Source organism: Anguilla anguilla, chromosome 3 (assembly GCF_013347855.1).
Source record: "Anguilla anguilla isolate fAngAng1 chromosome 3, fAngAng1.pri, whole genome shotgun sequence".
NCBI classification, from domain to species: domain Eukaryota; kingdom Metazoa; phylum Chordata; class Actinopteri; order Anguilliformes; family Anguillidae; genus Anguilla; species Anguilla anguilla.
The window spans coordinates 14039763-14057000 of NC_049203.1; the positions used below are offsets into that span (position 1 = coordinate 14039763).

Here is a 17238-nt window from a genome sequence, read left to right on the forward strand (position 1 = left end):
GTGTCAAATAACATAAAACAACCCACAGATCCTGCAAATATCCAAGGGGAAGATGGTTTAATGTATAGTGTCATGGTGTAGCCTGCAGTGAATACTGCATGTGCTAAATATGGCCTTGAACGGCAGTTCCAACGTACCTCGTTAGCCTCTGTGGATGATAGGCTGGACGGGTACTGGGCATTATGCTGGCAATAGTTAATTGGGACTGCTGCTGAGCTAGCTTTATGGGACAATGTACCCTCTTTCAGTTCCCTGCTGATTGCTAGGCTCAAAGCCAATCATTTGATGGTAGGACTATCAGTTTTTTTTCTTGAAGCAAGATTAAGGAGTTGACTGACTAACTTTTGGAAACATTTTCAATTGGATGGATTCTAAATAGAATAAAACCTTTGTTATTTCAACATATTTAGACACTGATATTCTCCCAGGATTAAAATTGACACAAATATATGGGAAAATTAAGGAAGCAACAAATACCTGCACATAAGTCTCCATAAATATTATAACTCAAGGAAAGCAGCTTGGCATAAACTATCATGTTATTTCAGTTATATCTTTCCCACTGCTTCTAAATGTAACTGACAAGGACATCAACAGACCAATCTGATTGTTCCATCTATCCATTATCTATACCCGCTCATCCTGCTCACGGTCACAGGGGGTGCTGGAGCTTATCACAGTGTGCATTGGGTGAGAGGCAGGAATACACCATGAACAGGTCGCCAATCTATCACGGGGCACACACACACCATTCACTCACCATTCACTCACACACTCATACCTATGAGCAATTTAGAGTCTCCAATTAGCCTACCTGCATGTCTTTGGACTGTGGGAGAAAACCGGAGTACCCAGAGGAAACCTATGCGGACATGGGGAGAACATGCAAACTCCACACAGACGTGTCGCCCCTCCAGTCTGGTTGTGAGAGAACCAATAGACGAGTTTGATTGTGAAATCATTAAATATTATTGCAACATTTCCTTGCCAAAACATGACCGCACAGGGGGGTGGGGACTTTGCTTATGAAATTGGTCGCTCTGCTTGCATGGGGCCTAGGAGACCACACCTTGCCCTAAATTGCGTTTTATTTCTGGTCTCTCGGAGCTGGTGTTTGTTCAGAAGTTCATTAGGTCAGTGGAGATGGCTGATTCTATTTTTATTACGACTTTGGAGCTTCTCTGCTGAACAACATCAAATTGTCCTTGGAGATATGCATAAATTATGGGGAATTTTTATGGTCTGTGATTCATTACTTCAGAGGAGCTTATTATGCGCTTATATTGTAATGCATTTATTTAGCAAGTTTATTTATATGAAACGCTTATCCTTGATTTAACTTTGTAAAATCATTATGTTTCTCATTCAGTGTGTTTATGTGCTGAATACCGGGGTTTGAAATAAGCGATCATTAAGAAGTGAAATATCTACGGGATGTTCAGATACTCCTACATTGTTGATCATCGTGGGTTCACTGTATTTGCTACTATTTTGCTTTTTAATCATTTAATTAATTGCTGAATGTTTAGTATGCATCCGTTCTATATTCAGTGTATCGAAAATCCTCAATAGATCAGACCTGACATGTACTTTAGGATGCATTCTACTTCAAGATGAGTGACTCAACCAGTTTGTGTGACCGTGGTTTTGATCTTGAATTTCTCCAGAACTTTCTTTCCTCACAGACGCTAATGTATCTTCACGTGTTAAGGCTTATGTTTACATTTTTAATGAGGTCATTGAGCAGAGAGAGGTCAAGTTAAACTCAGAGAAAAACAACTCAGAGAAATAATTATTTTTAAAAGCTTTCAAAGCATCTACAAGTTTTTACTCATTCTGTAGTAGTGGATTCTATACAATTGCATCTCATGATAGTAGATCTTACAGTTCTGAGAGTAGATTTGAATAGAGTGGATTATTTGTGGATTATTTGAATGGAATCCTGTTGTAATGTATCTGTGAGATTGCATCATAATAGAGTAGTTTCTGTGTGATTGTATCTGTGCGAGTGCATCATATTATGTGGTTCTTATGTTGTTGTATGTGCGAGAGTATATCGTATGAGAGTAGATTGTTGAGAGTGGAACCTGTGAGTGGGTTATGTGATCCTGTTTAAGTGGATTCTCTCTCCCACTCCTCTCTCAATCACTGTCCCTTCTCTCTCTCATTCACTACACCATCTCTCTCTCTCTCTCTCTCTCACTGCCCCCATCTCTCTCTCTTTCTCTCCCTGGACATATGTCTTTTCATCCCTCCATCCCACTTTGTGGTCTGGCACAATGGCTAAGTGAGGATGAAAATATTGGCTTGAGGCACAGGAGCAGAAAGGCCGTTTGAAGCCATGTAGCCTCAGAGGCCGGAGGATTCATTTCCTGGATTCGTCACGCCTCCTTCAGAAACGGGGGAGGCTATATCCCTGTCATCGATCTGCGTAAAGTCGCTCCACTGTAAGATTGAATATTAGAAATCATTACATAATGCCTCTCACTCCTTTAATAACTTTCAGAGTTCATTAGCGAAGGAAATTTTTAATTAAACGGCCTGACAGCTGCCATAAGACAGGGAAATTTAATTATTAAAGTGAGCGCATCATTAGTATAAGAAATAATTTGGTGCAGGCACACTTAATCTTGCCCCTGAATTTTTCACAGATCTCTCCGTAAAGCAGGGTCAGATGGCTGTTCCTGGAAATGTATTAGCGCTGCACTTTGTACTTCAAATGTCTCAGAGCTACAGGAATACCCAGCCTTCCTTTTACATGTTATTTATCATAATTGTAATTAAAATCTGCTCAGCCTCCCTGTGGAGAGGGGGGGCTGGTTTTATGTGTGCCCCAGTGTCACATCAGGTTTTCCATGGAGGATTTTTAAAATAATTATTTTATGTGTCTCCTGCTTCTCTCAAGAACTCAGAAGCCTTGCCAATCTGTAGACCTGAGCCAAGTACTCCCTTGAAATGCTTCTACCCTTTCGACGCCAGTAAAATTCCTGCAGATTACTGACCATTTTTAAAACAGTCTGTTTTCAGAAGGAAATGTGTCTTTCCTTTAAATTGTATGCTCTGGTTAGTAATGCATTTCAGCGACAGCAGGAGTCTGTTCAAATTTTACTGGCAGATAGCAACCCAGGTCTGCTGTCTGCATGATAAGAAAATACAGTCTATGCTATGTGATCTCTGAGAAACTCATATCACCCTCTCCATTCATTTTATGAAGAAAATATTAATGTGTGTTATGAGAGATGGTTATATAGTAGCCAAAAGCTAACTAATGATGACACATGACTGCACAGCTTTGTTACTCTGTAGGTACTATATGGTAGAGTAACAATGTGTCGATATGTGATGGATCCAAAACTAATTACAAACTGACATAAGGTAAACATAATCTGGAATATTACCTTATAGCCTAGTCGGCGTTTATATTCTAGCAAACACTCTTAATAACTTTAACAACCCCAATTACCATGTGTAGTGTTATGCTGCTGCGGCTTGAACCATAGTGCCCATTTTCACATCAGATGAAAGTTACAGTACATTTGTTACATCAATTTAGCAGACACTTATCCAGAGCAAAGTCAGAGCAAAGACTTGCAAAGTCAATTTAGACGCATAAACATTTTTTTTTTTTAATTCACTCAATCGCTTGTGTCATTATAACTAGGGGCACCAGTTCATCTAAGGCAGCCTTTTCACCTTCAATTCAGTCATCCCTCAGAAGGACACAGATAGAGCCTTCATATCAGTCAATTACTACGTTACCCCTCCCCAGTAATCAACATAAATTGCCACTAATTAAGCACAGATGATAACTGACAACAGTTCCACCACACGTGTTGTGTGCTGCTTTCAGTATATAGAACTGTAGGCATGTGGCAGACATTTGCATAGTGCTGGGTCGTAACATTTATTTTCTTCCAGCTATGGGAAGTATAAAACTCTGAACAAAAAAGATATAAGACATAAATTACCTTGCACAAAAAAGTAAAAAAAAAAAAAACTAAACAAAGAAAAAGAAAAAACTAAGAATAACAATGAAATAATTCATTGCAGCTCTGATGGATTATAAATGTAAATCAAAGACTAAAACAGATTAACTCAAATGAAGTAAAAATGCAGGGCTTAAACTTTGTTATTAAGTTTCATCATAGTCGGTTGTTTAATCGCCTCCACTGTCATTCTTTGGTGATGCTTAGTGTTAACTTGCTCATAGGAAGAGCCACATCTTTCTCCATCAACAGAGTATCATTTTGTCTTCTGCGCAAAATTTGGAATGATTTCTTCCGTCAGAACTCTCTGAGTGTCAGTACAGCGTCTTTTTCCCATGCCAATAATTTTTAATTAACTAGTTTGGAATCTTATTCAGTTGTGTGCTTCGGAAGCACCGTGGAGCGCAATTTTCTTCTTGGACAATGCTTGAAAAAGTGTTCGACTTCTCCCACTAATTTTTTAACTTTTGAGAAATTTCTAGCAGTATGCTTTCCCAGTGTTTAAGTTGCATTTTTCAAAACAAATGCAGTAATGTTAAAACAAATATTGAAAAAGTTCAGTTAGAATTTTTTTTTAATGTTGTCCACAACCCAGCTCTAACTTACAGTCTAAAGTTACACAGGGTCAGCAAGAATAGCTTTTAAATTGGATGTAATTGAAAAATAAAACATGCAAAACAAAATTATCTGTGCCATCTGTTGATTCATCTGTGGCCGCAGACCTGCTGCCAGCTAACTCGACCAGCTTTTTTATCTTTTCTTGATGCAAGTAAGCAACCTACGACATTTACTTCTGTCAAAGTTGTTTTGTAGAGACAACAGCCCTGCCATTTGTACCTTTATTTAATAATTTAGGATTTAGGATTATCAGCTCTTTCAAATCCAATGTTTGCACTCAAATATATATCCATAAAATTTTGGGTGACCTCCGCCTGCTGCCCAATTCTGTTTTTTCACTGACAAAAGATTCTCCCTCATTGTTCTTTTCAGACCGTGATAGATTTTATTAATTCATTTATTTAGTATAGTAGAATAGTACAAACATGTAGACACACACACACACACACACATGCATGCACACATACACACACACATACCACAAAATTGTAATACAGCATTGAGGATTAGAAAGTTCCATTACTGGCTGCAGAGTGTAGTGTGTGTTTACTGTTTTGCCAATGATTAATGGTGCCTGCATTATTTAAGGAACTAATGTTGTCCAATAAAACACTCCGAGGGCATCACCTCTTCACTAAACACACGTAAAATACAGTTTTGTACTATTAATGGCAAACAAATACTAGACAATGTACTTTACAGTGTTCATCTACAGAGGGTGTTACTTTTCTTGATGAATTTCAAGATAATAGTTATCTATTTGCAGCAGGTACTGTGCCCATGCATTAAATAATCCTGGCCAGCCTCATGGACAGCACCTGTCAGCCCATTAAAAAGTGTACAAATAAATGTTTAAAATGGTCGAATGGTTTATCTACAATTCGGGAACAGTATTTTACAGTTATTCCAGAAGTCTTCAACGTGACAAGGCCGGAAGGCAGAACCATTTCTATAGGAACCATAAAATAGTATATAATCTGTGTGGCCAAGATGAGACTTCTTCTGCATTCAAAAAAATGCAGATTGTACTAAAATGTAAAAAAGTAAAATAAATAAAAAAATGAAATTTTAAAGAAAAATAAAAAAGTGAATGAACCAGAAACAGAAATCAAACAGGCCTTAACAGAATTTTTTTTTTCTATTTTATTCTATTTTTCTATTTTTTCTGACTGCTTGCAGATACTGCTGCATATGTTTTGCATTATTAACTGGGGTTTTGTCTTAAATTGGGGTTTGTTTGTAAATGTGAATTTGTTCTTTTTTCTGCATGCTTCAGAACAACCATGTCCTGTTAAATATCGGCTCTGTGCAAACTTTGTGAAGAAGTTTTGCAATCCGTGATCAGTGGTTTTTTAAAATATGTAAACTTCCACTTTTATCCTGATATAATGTGCATCTTTCTGAGTAGGATTCTTTCCAGAAAGCTGTGGGAGCCATATCTGATCTCTGCAGGAGAACGTTAAGAGAGCATTGCAGACTTTCAATAAGGCGGGAACAACACATACATTTGAACCCCCACCTGCACTTGTCAGAAATACAGAAAAGAAATGTGCTCTTTTTTACGTCTGGTTTACAATAAAATCCTGTCAGGAGACTGCCTACCGCTAACACCAGCATCCAAACTCTCTGCTCAGATTCTAGCCTCAATGACCTCCTTTTCCAGTGGGACAAGAACTCATACACACGGTTACAAGTCCAGAACAAAGTCTTTTCTTTCAAAACACTTCAATGTCTAGACAAGAAGTGAAAAGATTGATTAAATATAGTTACCCCCATCTGACAGACTGGAACACTGAGAATAAGAATAAAATATTGTCCGCACTTACAGAAATTCAACTGTGACAACAGGTTTCTTATCACTTAAATCCCATGATCCTTAAAGTGTGGCCAGTCCTATAATGTTATAACATAATGTTTGGTTATTTGTACACTAACTAATAAGTCATTTATGTTTCTCCTCTTCTCACGTCTGTATTTAAAGAAGAATTCAGGAATCAGGGGCACAGGTTCTGAACGTTCAGGCGGTCAGAACAGCACAAACAAACTGAGCACAATACAAGAAGCTAAACAAGTTCTTGGTCTTGGCCTTGGCCACACGCGCAACAAGTTTTCAGAAGACTAACAAATTGGAAGGTTTTAACTTCAAGGGCAGAGAGACAGAACTTTCAAAGCTGATTACATGGAGCTGAGTATCAGGAAGGGGAGCTGCAGCACAGTGCCGGCACTATAGACGGAGAGAAACGTTTGTTCTGTCTCTTGTATTGATTGGGCCATGTCTAAATTCTTGTAGGCTTTCCACTGAAAAGCTTAAAAACTTTAAAAAGGATGTCTGTGCACAAATGGTTTCAAATTGACTCTGTTTTTATATTGGCAGACAAATCAGGTCTGTGGTGAGGCATTCTTGTATTGACGTCAAGAGCGTTTTAACTTGCTTGCTGAAGTTTGTGCAAGAACAAATCGATACATAAATGGTATTAGAAATGATGTTTGTGATATGGTGCCGAATGAAAGAAAAGCCTAACATCGCATAGTGAGTTAGTCTGCATGATGTGAAAGGATTAAATTGATCCGTTGTAAAATGTAAAAAAATGGTGATTGTTTTGCTGGATGTGGTCGTTGGAGAAAAAGAAAAACACTTGCAACTCTTGTATTCCTTACATCTTTATTGGATACATGACAGAACATATTCAGCTGTGAATGCACTCATTAGTTCTCTACGCTAAGTGCCTTAAATCCAGCCTGCTCAATAGCTGCATTTCCACAGTCAGGTCAGCAAGGGCGAATCAAAAGCAAGAGTGAATTTGTGTCTATATCCTCACGCCGACCTCTGGTCCATTTGCTTGTTCACTTGTAAACCACATCCCCCCCCACGTCTCCTTCTCTTATTTCCAGGAATAAAACTTTAAAAAAAGAAACATGATGGCAATGGACTGTGAGTATGGACTGTCTCTTTATGGTACTGAAAGCAATACATTTTTAAGCAATACTGAACCAGGGAGCGGTATGGTGAATAGATGTGTAAGAAATGTCTTCCTCTGGGTTTTACACTCCTCACAGCCTCTGGAGTAGGGACCGAGGCAAACAATGATCACTCATGTGCATCGCTCAGGTAGCCTCGAACTGTCAGCATGCAACACACCAGAGCTCCACGAGAGACTGCATTTAAACTGATGCATTTAAACTGACACGGAGAGGCGCCACACACCTACTTCCTGCATTAAGAATGCGCACATACACACACCCACACGCACGCACACACACACACACACACACACACGCACACAAGCGCACTCGCACGCTCGTACATGCACATGCACACATACACACACACACGCACGCACACAAGCGCACTCGCACGCTTTTACATGCACATGCACATATGCACGCATACACACACACACACTCACGCGCATACACACACCCACTCACACGCACATACACACGAGGCCTCACTGCCGTGTCTCTGTCTCTGTCCTGTTTCTCAGATGACCCAGGAACACTTTGCTCAGAGAAACGACGTCCAGGCCTCTGAGAAACAGCAGTTCTGCCCAGCGGGGATTTCCGGCTGGAGGAAACGCTGCTTGTACTTCTTCCTGCTCCTCCTCATGATTTTAATCCTGGTCAACCTCGCTCTCACCATCTGGATCCTCAAAGTCATGAACTTCACTATAGTAAGTGCTTACATCACCGTCATGTGACCCGCACCATGTGATCCACAACACAGCTGCTAGGGGTGTATCAGAAACAGAATATCCTGTTTGGAAATGTACCAATAACACACTACCTACACATTTAATTTCTTCCTGGACAAATGATATTTGAAAAATAAGAATAGCGTGAATGTTAAATCGAAAATGAAACTATGGTCATTTGTTGTACACAGAAAGCCACATGTATGCATTTCTCATCAAGCAGATCTCCCATACAGTTCAGTGCCATCAAAGCCATCACAAGTCATTAAAAGTTAATAACCATTGGTTTATTAGGAAAGCACATCTCTAAAAGTTGGGCAGACTAATCTGACATCTGTGTCAACCTGGTCAGGATTATAGTACCATAACGCCATGCGCCGAAAAGATAAAGGTCGGATGAACTGTGTTCTTATCAACATCAGAGCTCTCTGATTCCACTCACTCTCCTGTCTGGCTGGCGAAAGGCAGTCTGTTCATTTACATCAAAGATATCACAGCTTCACGTCCAATCGACAATATTTATAAAGCTCTCCCTAAAATCACTGAGCATAATCTTCACGCTCAGTGATAGACTGGCCAAAGCTCTGCATCTACTCAGATTTTCAGTGTCTGCTCGATATTCCTGTCTCATAGCCAGCCTGCACTTCAACTAGAAGCAATAAACTGAGTGATGATAAGTTGCAGGGTGGCGCCACATTAATGTGGCTAAAAAATATTCTGCAAACTGCTGAAAGATTTCTGGAATGAGGCCCATCCATTATTAAAACACAAGGGAAACAGAATTAAACATGGATTTGTTAAACATCTCTGTGGTAATGACTTTGTCGGTCTCGCGTTGAACATTGTGAATCAGCTGTAATGCTACAACGCCATTTACAGTATAATCACCATGGCCCCGTACAATAGCGTACAGTGCAAAGAAATTCCTTTCTTTGCACTGTGAGCCATGGTGACTTTGGACGGGCTGCAGATTTGAACTGTCTGAGAATCGCAGGTCAGGTATTCTCACTACAGTTACTGTGCCCCAACTCTCAAAAACAGAACATTAAAACAAAGCTGTATGCTGTTTTCCCATGTCCTCTAACAGCATATGGAAATTCCTATAATTCTGGAGCACAAAGATTCCTGTCAGATTTATATTCACCTGATATTTGGCCCAGAAGTCCATGCTGTCAGTGATGGTAGAGGGTTCAAATGGGCTGATTGCAGGATTTGGAACAAGAGTTGCTATTGGCACAAACAAACAGAAGGTTTAGAACTTAACTGCTTGAATGGTATAGCACAGGGTTTGAAACGACAGATGAGATGACTGCACAGAGAAACGTATCACTTATAGATTAACTGTTTTGCGTAGTGTCTGCATGCATAAAATATGAGGGCCTGTTGACTGCACGCTGGGGTGCTATGAAAAATGAATGAACAAGTCAACTGCAGTCACCAGTTCTGTCTGTCCACAACATTGGTTTTAGCCCCCCTCTTCATTTATTTATTTGAAAGTGTTTATTTTTTTATTTGAAAATGATTGCAGGATTCTCACCGAGCCCAGGGGGGTGACAAGATGAGGTCCTGAATGCCTTGTTTAAAGTTGCGGAGGGCATGAGGGACAGCTTCAAGTAAAAACCAGCGTTAGACATTTTAGCTATTGGGGTTGATAATGTGGATGAAATTGTTTGACTGTACCACCCAACCCAAGAACATGTCCCACCCTGCCCCACCCACAGCCTGTCCTGTCCCACTCACAACCTGCCCTACCCCACCGTCACTCTACCCTGCCCCAGCCACAGCCTAACCTGCCCCGCCAACAGCCTACATTATCCACACCCTACCCTGCCCCATCCCATACGCTACCCTGCTCCATCCACAGCCTACCCTGCCCCACCCAATGTCCTATCCTGGCCCACCAAAGTGCCCTACCCACCCCTACCCAATGCCCTAATCTGCCCCACTGGCACCCTACCCTGCCCCAACCACACCCTACCCTGCCCAACCCACAGCCTACCCTGCTTCACCTTCAACCTACCCTGCCTTATCCTCAACCTGTCCTGTCCATTAATCTGACTGAAAGTCTATTAATACAGTGCTATGTCTGAGTACGCAAATCATCCTTGATTGGACCCACCGGAGGCAGTGAAAACTCATTTATACCCTTTGCCCCAACAGCTCTCCCTGAAAAAACTTCTTGAATGTGTGTGAGCGTTTCTTTCATTGGTGTTGCTACTCCGTGTTCAGTGACAAGGACTGTAATTAGTTAGATTTTTTTCATGCAGTTTATAGATGTTGGGAGGTCACAGAGATGGCCCTTGTTTTCTGCAAGTGGGAATGTTGTCATATCGTATTAACCAGTTTAACACGTCAGGCCAGGAAATGCCTGCTGTAGTCTTCCTTCTCAGTATTTGTGCTGGTTACACTGGCATGCTACTGATAATTATTTTCAGTTTTTTACCTTATGAAGTCTTATGCATTATTGCACACATGCACATCTACATACACACGCACTCGCACTCGCACACGCACACGCACACACACACACACACACACCTGCACACACACACACACAGTGCTGCCATATGGAATAAAACCCAGGGTCATGGCCTCATTATATGGAACATAACTTGTGGTTGTACCCTGGACTGATTGTAAGAGATGCAAACTGTCAGAATCGTATGGAACAGGAACCATGATCATGGTCAAATCATATAGAATGACATTTCCACCATGGTTGTCACATTTAAGGTGCAGAAAGGACAGAGAACGAAGTGTTGCTCTGGTGATAGGAACAAAGTGGTACATAAAAGGGAAAAAGGATATCTCCCATAGATCAAAGAGACTGTGAGGATGAAACAGGGACTGAGAGAAAGAGAGAGGAAGATACAGAGAGAAGGAGAGAGGAGTGAAAGGGATGGAGAGATAATTAGTAATTCACTTAAATGAAAGGGTATCTCTATCTCAGTGATAACAGAAAAGACAGTATAAGCAGAAAGGACTGAATCACAGTAGACCCCCCCTCTTCCCCCCAGCCCCAGCCACAGAAATGTGGATTAATGGTGCTTTGACTCTGCTTCCCAAGTCTCACCCTTAACCTCTCTGAGTTCAAAGCCTCTGTGCTCTTGCACAAAGCGTCCCCTTCATTAGTGTCCAGAAGACACCCCCAGAGCAAGAGGGAATGGGACACATTCACACACGCACACACGCACACACGCACACACACGCACACACACGCACACGCACACACACACACACACACACACACACACACACACACATTCCTATGGGTGTTCAGTTTCAGCCAGAGTGAATTCTTGTAAACTTTAAATTCACAATTTGGTTCAAAGGACCAGGAACAACAGCAGTAGGGGAATTCTCTTTTGCCTTCCTCAAATATGTGAGCCTTACACCTTCCAAGTTTCTCAGAACCTTGGGCGTCAGTATAATTTCTGCCCACAGGGTCTTCTTCAAAATGAGATGAAGAAAAACACAGCAGAGTGGTGTACGGCTGAGAAATAAATTCAGCCATTTCAGTTCAACATTAACATTCCTCCTTTCCATCTGCAAAACAGATTTCATTCATCTAAAACTTTACTAAAGTCACACTAGTGTAAATAGTTTGGGGGACAGATTTGTGGCATTTTAGGATGTTTTGGGGGTGTTTTGTTGGGACCGGGTAAACCATTAAAACTCCCCACTAGAATTTCACATAAAACTCCCAAGGACGCCAGATTTATGGCGAATAATTGCAAAGCGAGGGACGAGGAACCCAATCAATAATAAAAAGCGACGATTAGAAATCACAGGCGGAAAAAAAACATAGCCGGGGACAAGCCGAAGAAGTGGACTTTGCTCTTTCGGTCACAGACTGTGGAGAAGCAGTCCGCACCAGCGTGCTGGAAAATGGGGCCCGCTTATCACTTAGAGGTCCGGCTGAGCATCGTTCCCCCAGTCCTCGTAAATGAGAGGAGGATGAGTGCGGAGGGACTGTGCCCTGACGCCGACATGATGCCCTCCTGGCTCGAGGAGGCGCCATTAATCAACCGGACAGCACAATCAAGAGCTCGCGGGAAAGCGGCACTTTAAACAGTAATAACATTTTTGGGACATCACCGTACAATCTCGATGACAATCAATATCTGGCACTGAGCTTGCGGTGGCTAACCTCATATTGCTGGGTGTCAATGTGCCTCTAACTCAAGGCATGGATCGCAGACATATCCCAGATACTCCTCAATCCCACCCCCACCCCCACCCCCCACCCCCTCCCCAGGTCAAACAAATCTCCAGGTTTTACTGCACCAGTGTTTGCTGCAATTGAACACATTTAATCTTCCATTGTACCATTGAATTAAGGTTTTCTTGCTTTGTACTTTGACCTCCTACGACTATCAAGGATTTCACATATGGTTTCATAAACCACCATCAAGCAAATGCACCTGTGGGAGCTGAATCACTCCAAAAGTTACTACAGTGTCTAACCCAGATGTTCTAATTCGTGCGGCCAGATTTATTTAGCCATGCAACCATCTGGTCTCCCCCGGTCTATTTAGCAACATAGTTGGCTGATCTCACCCTGATATGTTTTGCTGTACAGCCAGCTGGTCTCACCCTCATCTCAACTCCAAACATATCTCCTGGTGTCTGGAATGAAAGTTGTGAGACAAACAACTTGTGAGATTTACAGTAAGATTTGTTCAAGCACGTTTCACTCAGTGTTATATTATACTGTAGGTCCTTGATTGAGTTGGCTGAAATAGCTAACCCCAGTAGCTGCCCTGCTAGCACAAGATCACGATTCCCCAAAAGAAACAACTGACCTTTGTTTTATTGGAAAAGCACATGCCCAGAATCTGGGCGGATGTAAGTTTCTTCAGTGTCAGCCTGTTCAGGCTCATAGGATGTAAGGTTACAAGTCTGACAAGTGAGGCTAGTCAGATCCTGATCTATACCCTGAAGCAGTCCACGTAATTCTGTACTGCAGTGTTGTGATGTGGTTCATGGTGGTGGATGTTTTAGCCCACTCAAACAGTGCCTACAAGATGCTCAGTCTCAATATTCACTTTCAGAATTTCTTTTTATTATATTTTTTGTTACCATGTATTGTATTGTTTTTCTTTCAGTTTATGGATTAAAACATACACAGCAGGTTTTTTTTGCTTTCCTTAAAAAAAAAAAAATCAGAGCAATAGAATAAAACAAAAAAGCTATGAAAACAGAATATGACAGCATACATCACAAGTCACTTACATTGCTAGTCACTGTAATGTCCAAACGAAGGCCCCTTCAGAAATAAGAAGCACATAAATTAAGATTGGGATGGGCCCTAATATGGATTTCTGGGGAACTCACATAATGGGAACCTCTGAGGACACATACTCAAATATACAGAGAGCATTTCCTACCAGATTTGAATTAAACCAACTAAAACTAGTACCAGAAGAACCCACCAAGCTGCAACAAAGGTGATTTATAGCAATCAGTATACTGCATAACAATCAACAGCTACGTTATGGTCTTAAACAGGGCTGCCCAATCCTGTTCCTGGAGATCTACCATCCTGTAGGTTTTCATTTGGCACACCTAATTCTACTAATTAGCATCTTAACGAGCGCTCTAGCTGTTGAATACGGTGCGCCCTTTGTTAGGGTTGGTGTGAAAGCATACAGGATGCTAGATCTCAAGGAGTAGTGTTGGGCAGCCCTGGCCTAAAATAACTGAATAATCCCCAGAGTTGGTATTCATTAATGTATAATTAGCTGCTCTGATAAATGCAGTTTCTGTGTGGTGGTGAGTTCTAGAGAGCTTTAAAAGTTGCAGAGCCAGTTGCATTGGTGGGTCTGGAGTAAACCATAGCTGGACAAATGTTTCATCCATTTTAATACCACCATGGACATATTTCCCTTTTTAAAAACACATTATTCCATTGTTAGTTTGGTCTAAACATATAAGTCTTTGCTTCCAAAATAAAAATAGAAATAGCTGCATTTGAAGGGCCACAGATAATAATAAAAGTGTATACATACAATGAACAGTTAGGACTGAAGGCACATTTCCATAGAAATGGATCCAATAGGATTTGTCTTTTGGGAAAAAGTCATCATTTTCTCTCTTCCTGGCTTAAACCCGAAAGGGATTAGATGCTTTTGATCTCAAATGTATTTAGATTTATCCCCCAAGATTTTTTTTTATTTTTTTTACACACTATTGAATAAAGCTTCTTTGGTGTTTGTGAAGTGGTTGCTGTTTTTAAGTCGTACACTACAGCAAGGTTGGAGCTTGGTGCTGGAGTACGGGCAATTTCTGTATTCCCATGACTATAAACACAGCACTGAGACTCTTTGTCTCTGTCTCAACTGGCCTTTCATTTTAAAGCTTATTGACCAGGCTGCAGAATAAGCAGTAACTCCCTGTCGTGGTGACCTCATTCAAGACATTATTGCTGCAATATTATTACTGCAATGTTGTCAACTTATCTTATGAACGCATCTGAATTTTCTCTGCGTCAGTTGCAGCAGAGTAAACCAAATTTGCATTTGCGGAATAAGAATTGCACACTTTCATCAAATAATTATTTTCAACATCCTTGCTTCTTTGAATATGTGCATTTAAGGTGAATTCTGTGAATGTAGTGTGGTTCTGGGTTCTGTAAACCAACATGTGGATGTGAGAGCCATTTGGTGCTACAGTCTTCTCTGATAATTTTTTTTAGAATATTTTCTTATTTGATGCAATGCTAAAAATCACAGTAGTCCCAGTAGATGTGACAGAGGGTTAATCTAAATGTTTTTTTCTTTTTAAAATGAGAACACTGTATTTTATTCTTTAAAAGTATTATGTGCGTACATACAGACCAGCGTAGTATACTATGTTGTGCACTGTAATAAGGAAAGATATTTCTACTAATGTAAATTTTTGATTTTGGACATTTGCTGTGATACATCTAATGAATTACATTAGAGGTCTAGCTTGTCTGTGTATCAGTAGGCCTGTCTATTTAATTTAGTAAATTCAATTTTGGCAAATTTGGGGTTTGGCTGGAGGGCTACTTGTCTGTTCTGTCATGTTTCTCTGAAAGTTTCATGCTCTGAAATTAAAATAAATTGCTATCATTGGAAGACACTGTGCAGAATTGATTTCTGACGACTAATTTCCCCAAAATTGGCATTGGTTGATGTCCACAGCCCCCAGTGTAAAATGGTGTAAATTGTTGAGCAGTCGTAAAATAATCATAGCTTTTTTATTGGAGTGGCTTGCACATACTCGTTTGGGATTGTGGGTCTCCAACACCATGAATAAGCATTCTGCACATAAATTCTCAGTGGAAAGTCCAAGGCTGGCTGCTGATTGGACAGAGGTGTGTCAGTACATCATAGCACTTTCCCAACAAGGCAGACGGAGGAGAGTGGACCATAAAGAAACACTGCGTGGAGGCTACAACCAGATATGGGAAGTTATTCGGTATAGGAAGTTATGGGGTGTAGGCTGTTATCAGGCACTGGATGTTATCAGGCGTAAGATGTTATCGTGTATTGGGCATTATCAGGTCCAGGACATTGCAGAGGGTAAGATGTGAGCAATAAACTGGGGTTTTATCTGATAGCGAATCATCTGGATTCAGGATGGCCTTATTCCTCTAGAGGAAAGGCTCAGATCACTGCACACTCTCAGCTCCTCAGCACAGTTGCTGTTGTGGAATTCATATGAGCCACAAATGCTGTAGAGATCATAGTATGGCTGAACTTCATATTATGTGAATAACGGCAGTGTTTCATGATGATGTGGATGATGATGACGATGATGATGATGATGTTGATGATGATAATGATGATGATGGGAAATGTACCCTGTGGAAAGAACAGGAACCACAGCAGTGCAAAATTCTCTTATGAAATGCCCTTTTTTAACTTCAAAGATTCCATACAGCACATGCTGATTGATGTAAAATTATTTTCTGTGAAAGTAATTCAAAAAGCATCACCCCAACCTGAATAAATGAATACATCAACCCTCCCAGGACTCCTAATGAGGAAGAAAGACAAGTGCATGAAGAAAATGTCATGATTAAAACAATTACAATCTTTGGAGTTCCTAGCCTTTATTTATTCATTATATCCCAAAATTATCAGTGTGAGATAAAATAAAAATCACTGACATCTCGTAATTAATCCAGTCTGTTTGAGTTCTTGATGTTTGTTGACTTCCATATTTTAAAGAGAAGCATTGCATTCTTACCATAGAAGGTGACTGCTGTGGGTAGTTAGTCAGCTGACATGTCAGAACCAGATTTGCTTTTGATCAGGTCTGCGCCCTGGGTGTGTGGAATATGCATACAATTCCCATGAAACTCTTTAAGTCTGTGACATCTTATTGTGCGCCCATGTGGGGGAGCTGTGAACACAGTGATGTTAAGTGAAATTTTCTGTCTCACAGGATGGCATGGGTAACCTCCGAATTACACCAACGGGCCTGGAGCTGGCGGGGGACTCTGAATTCCTCCAGCCCCTCTATGCCAAAGAGATCCAGTCAAGGCCAGTGAGTACAGGGGGCAGAGTCTGGGGAGGTCTGTCTCGGAGTGATGACATCACAATTGGTGGCATGCAACACTCTGTAGTTCCACTGGGCTGGACAGAGGGGTGGTAGGTGGGCAAGGCTGCTGAATAGAAATTTGCTCATTACTCATGATGGCCCCGTATCAAGAGATGCAAAGAGCAGTCAGTCCTGCACTGTAGGACTAAGGAAAGTACATTGTCATGGTTATGATGTGTGTCGGAGAAGCCCCAGAGTCATAAAATACACATATAAAATATTTTATCTCTTAATAAAGCAAATATAAAACATTCCTGCACATCCCTGTGAAACTAAACAGAACCCCATCATCTGAATTTTAAAGAAAAATGTTTTGTTTTATGATTCTGTTTAGTTGCATGTAGTGAAATTGTGTATGGGCAGTACTA

General features: G+C 40.8%; 1 protein-coding gene across 1 annotated transcript in view; it reads left to right on the plus strand.

Moving 5' to 3' along the window:
• Window positions 1-17238, plus strand: part of LOC118222688 (delta-sarcoglycan-like) — a 46391-nt gene that overhangs the window by 18553 nt on the left and 10600 nt on the right. The window contains exons 2-3 of the mRNA XM_035408456.1: window positions 8090-8275; window positions 16715-16816. Coding sequence (XP_035264347.1) covers window positions 8090-8275; window positions 16715-16816 — 288 coding nt within the window. The remainder of the gene's footprint in view (window positions 1-8089; window positions 8276-16714; window positions 16817-17238) is intronic.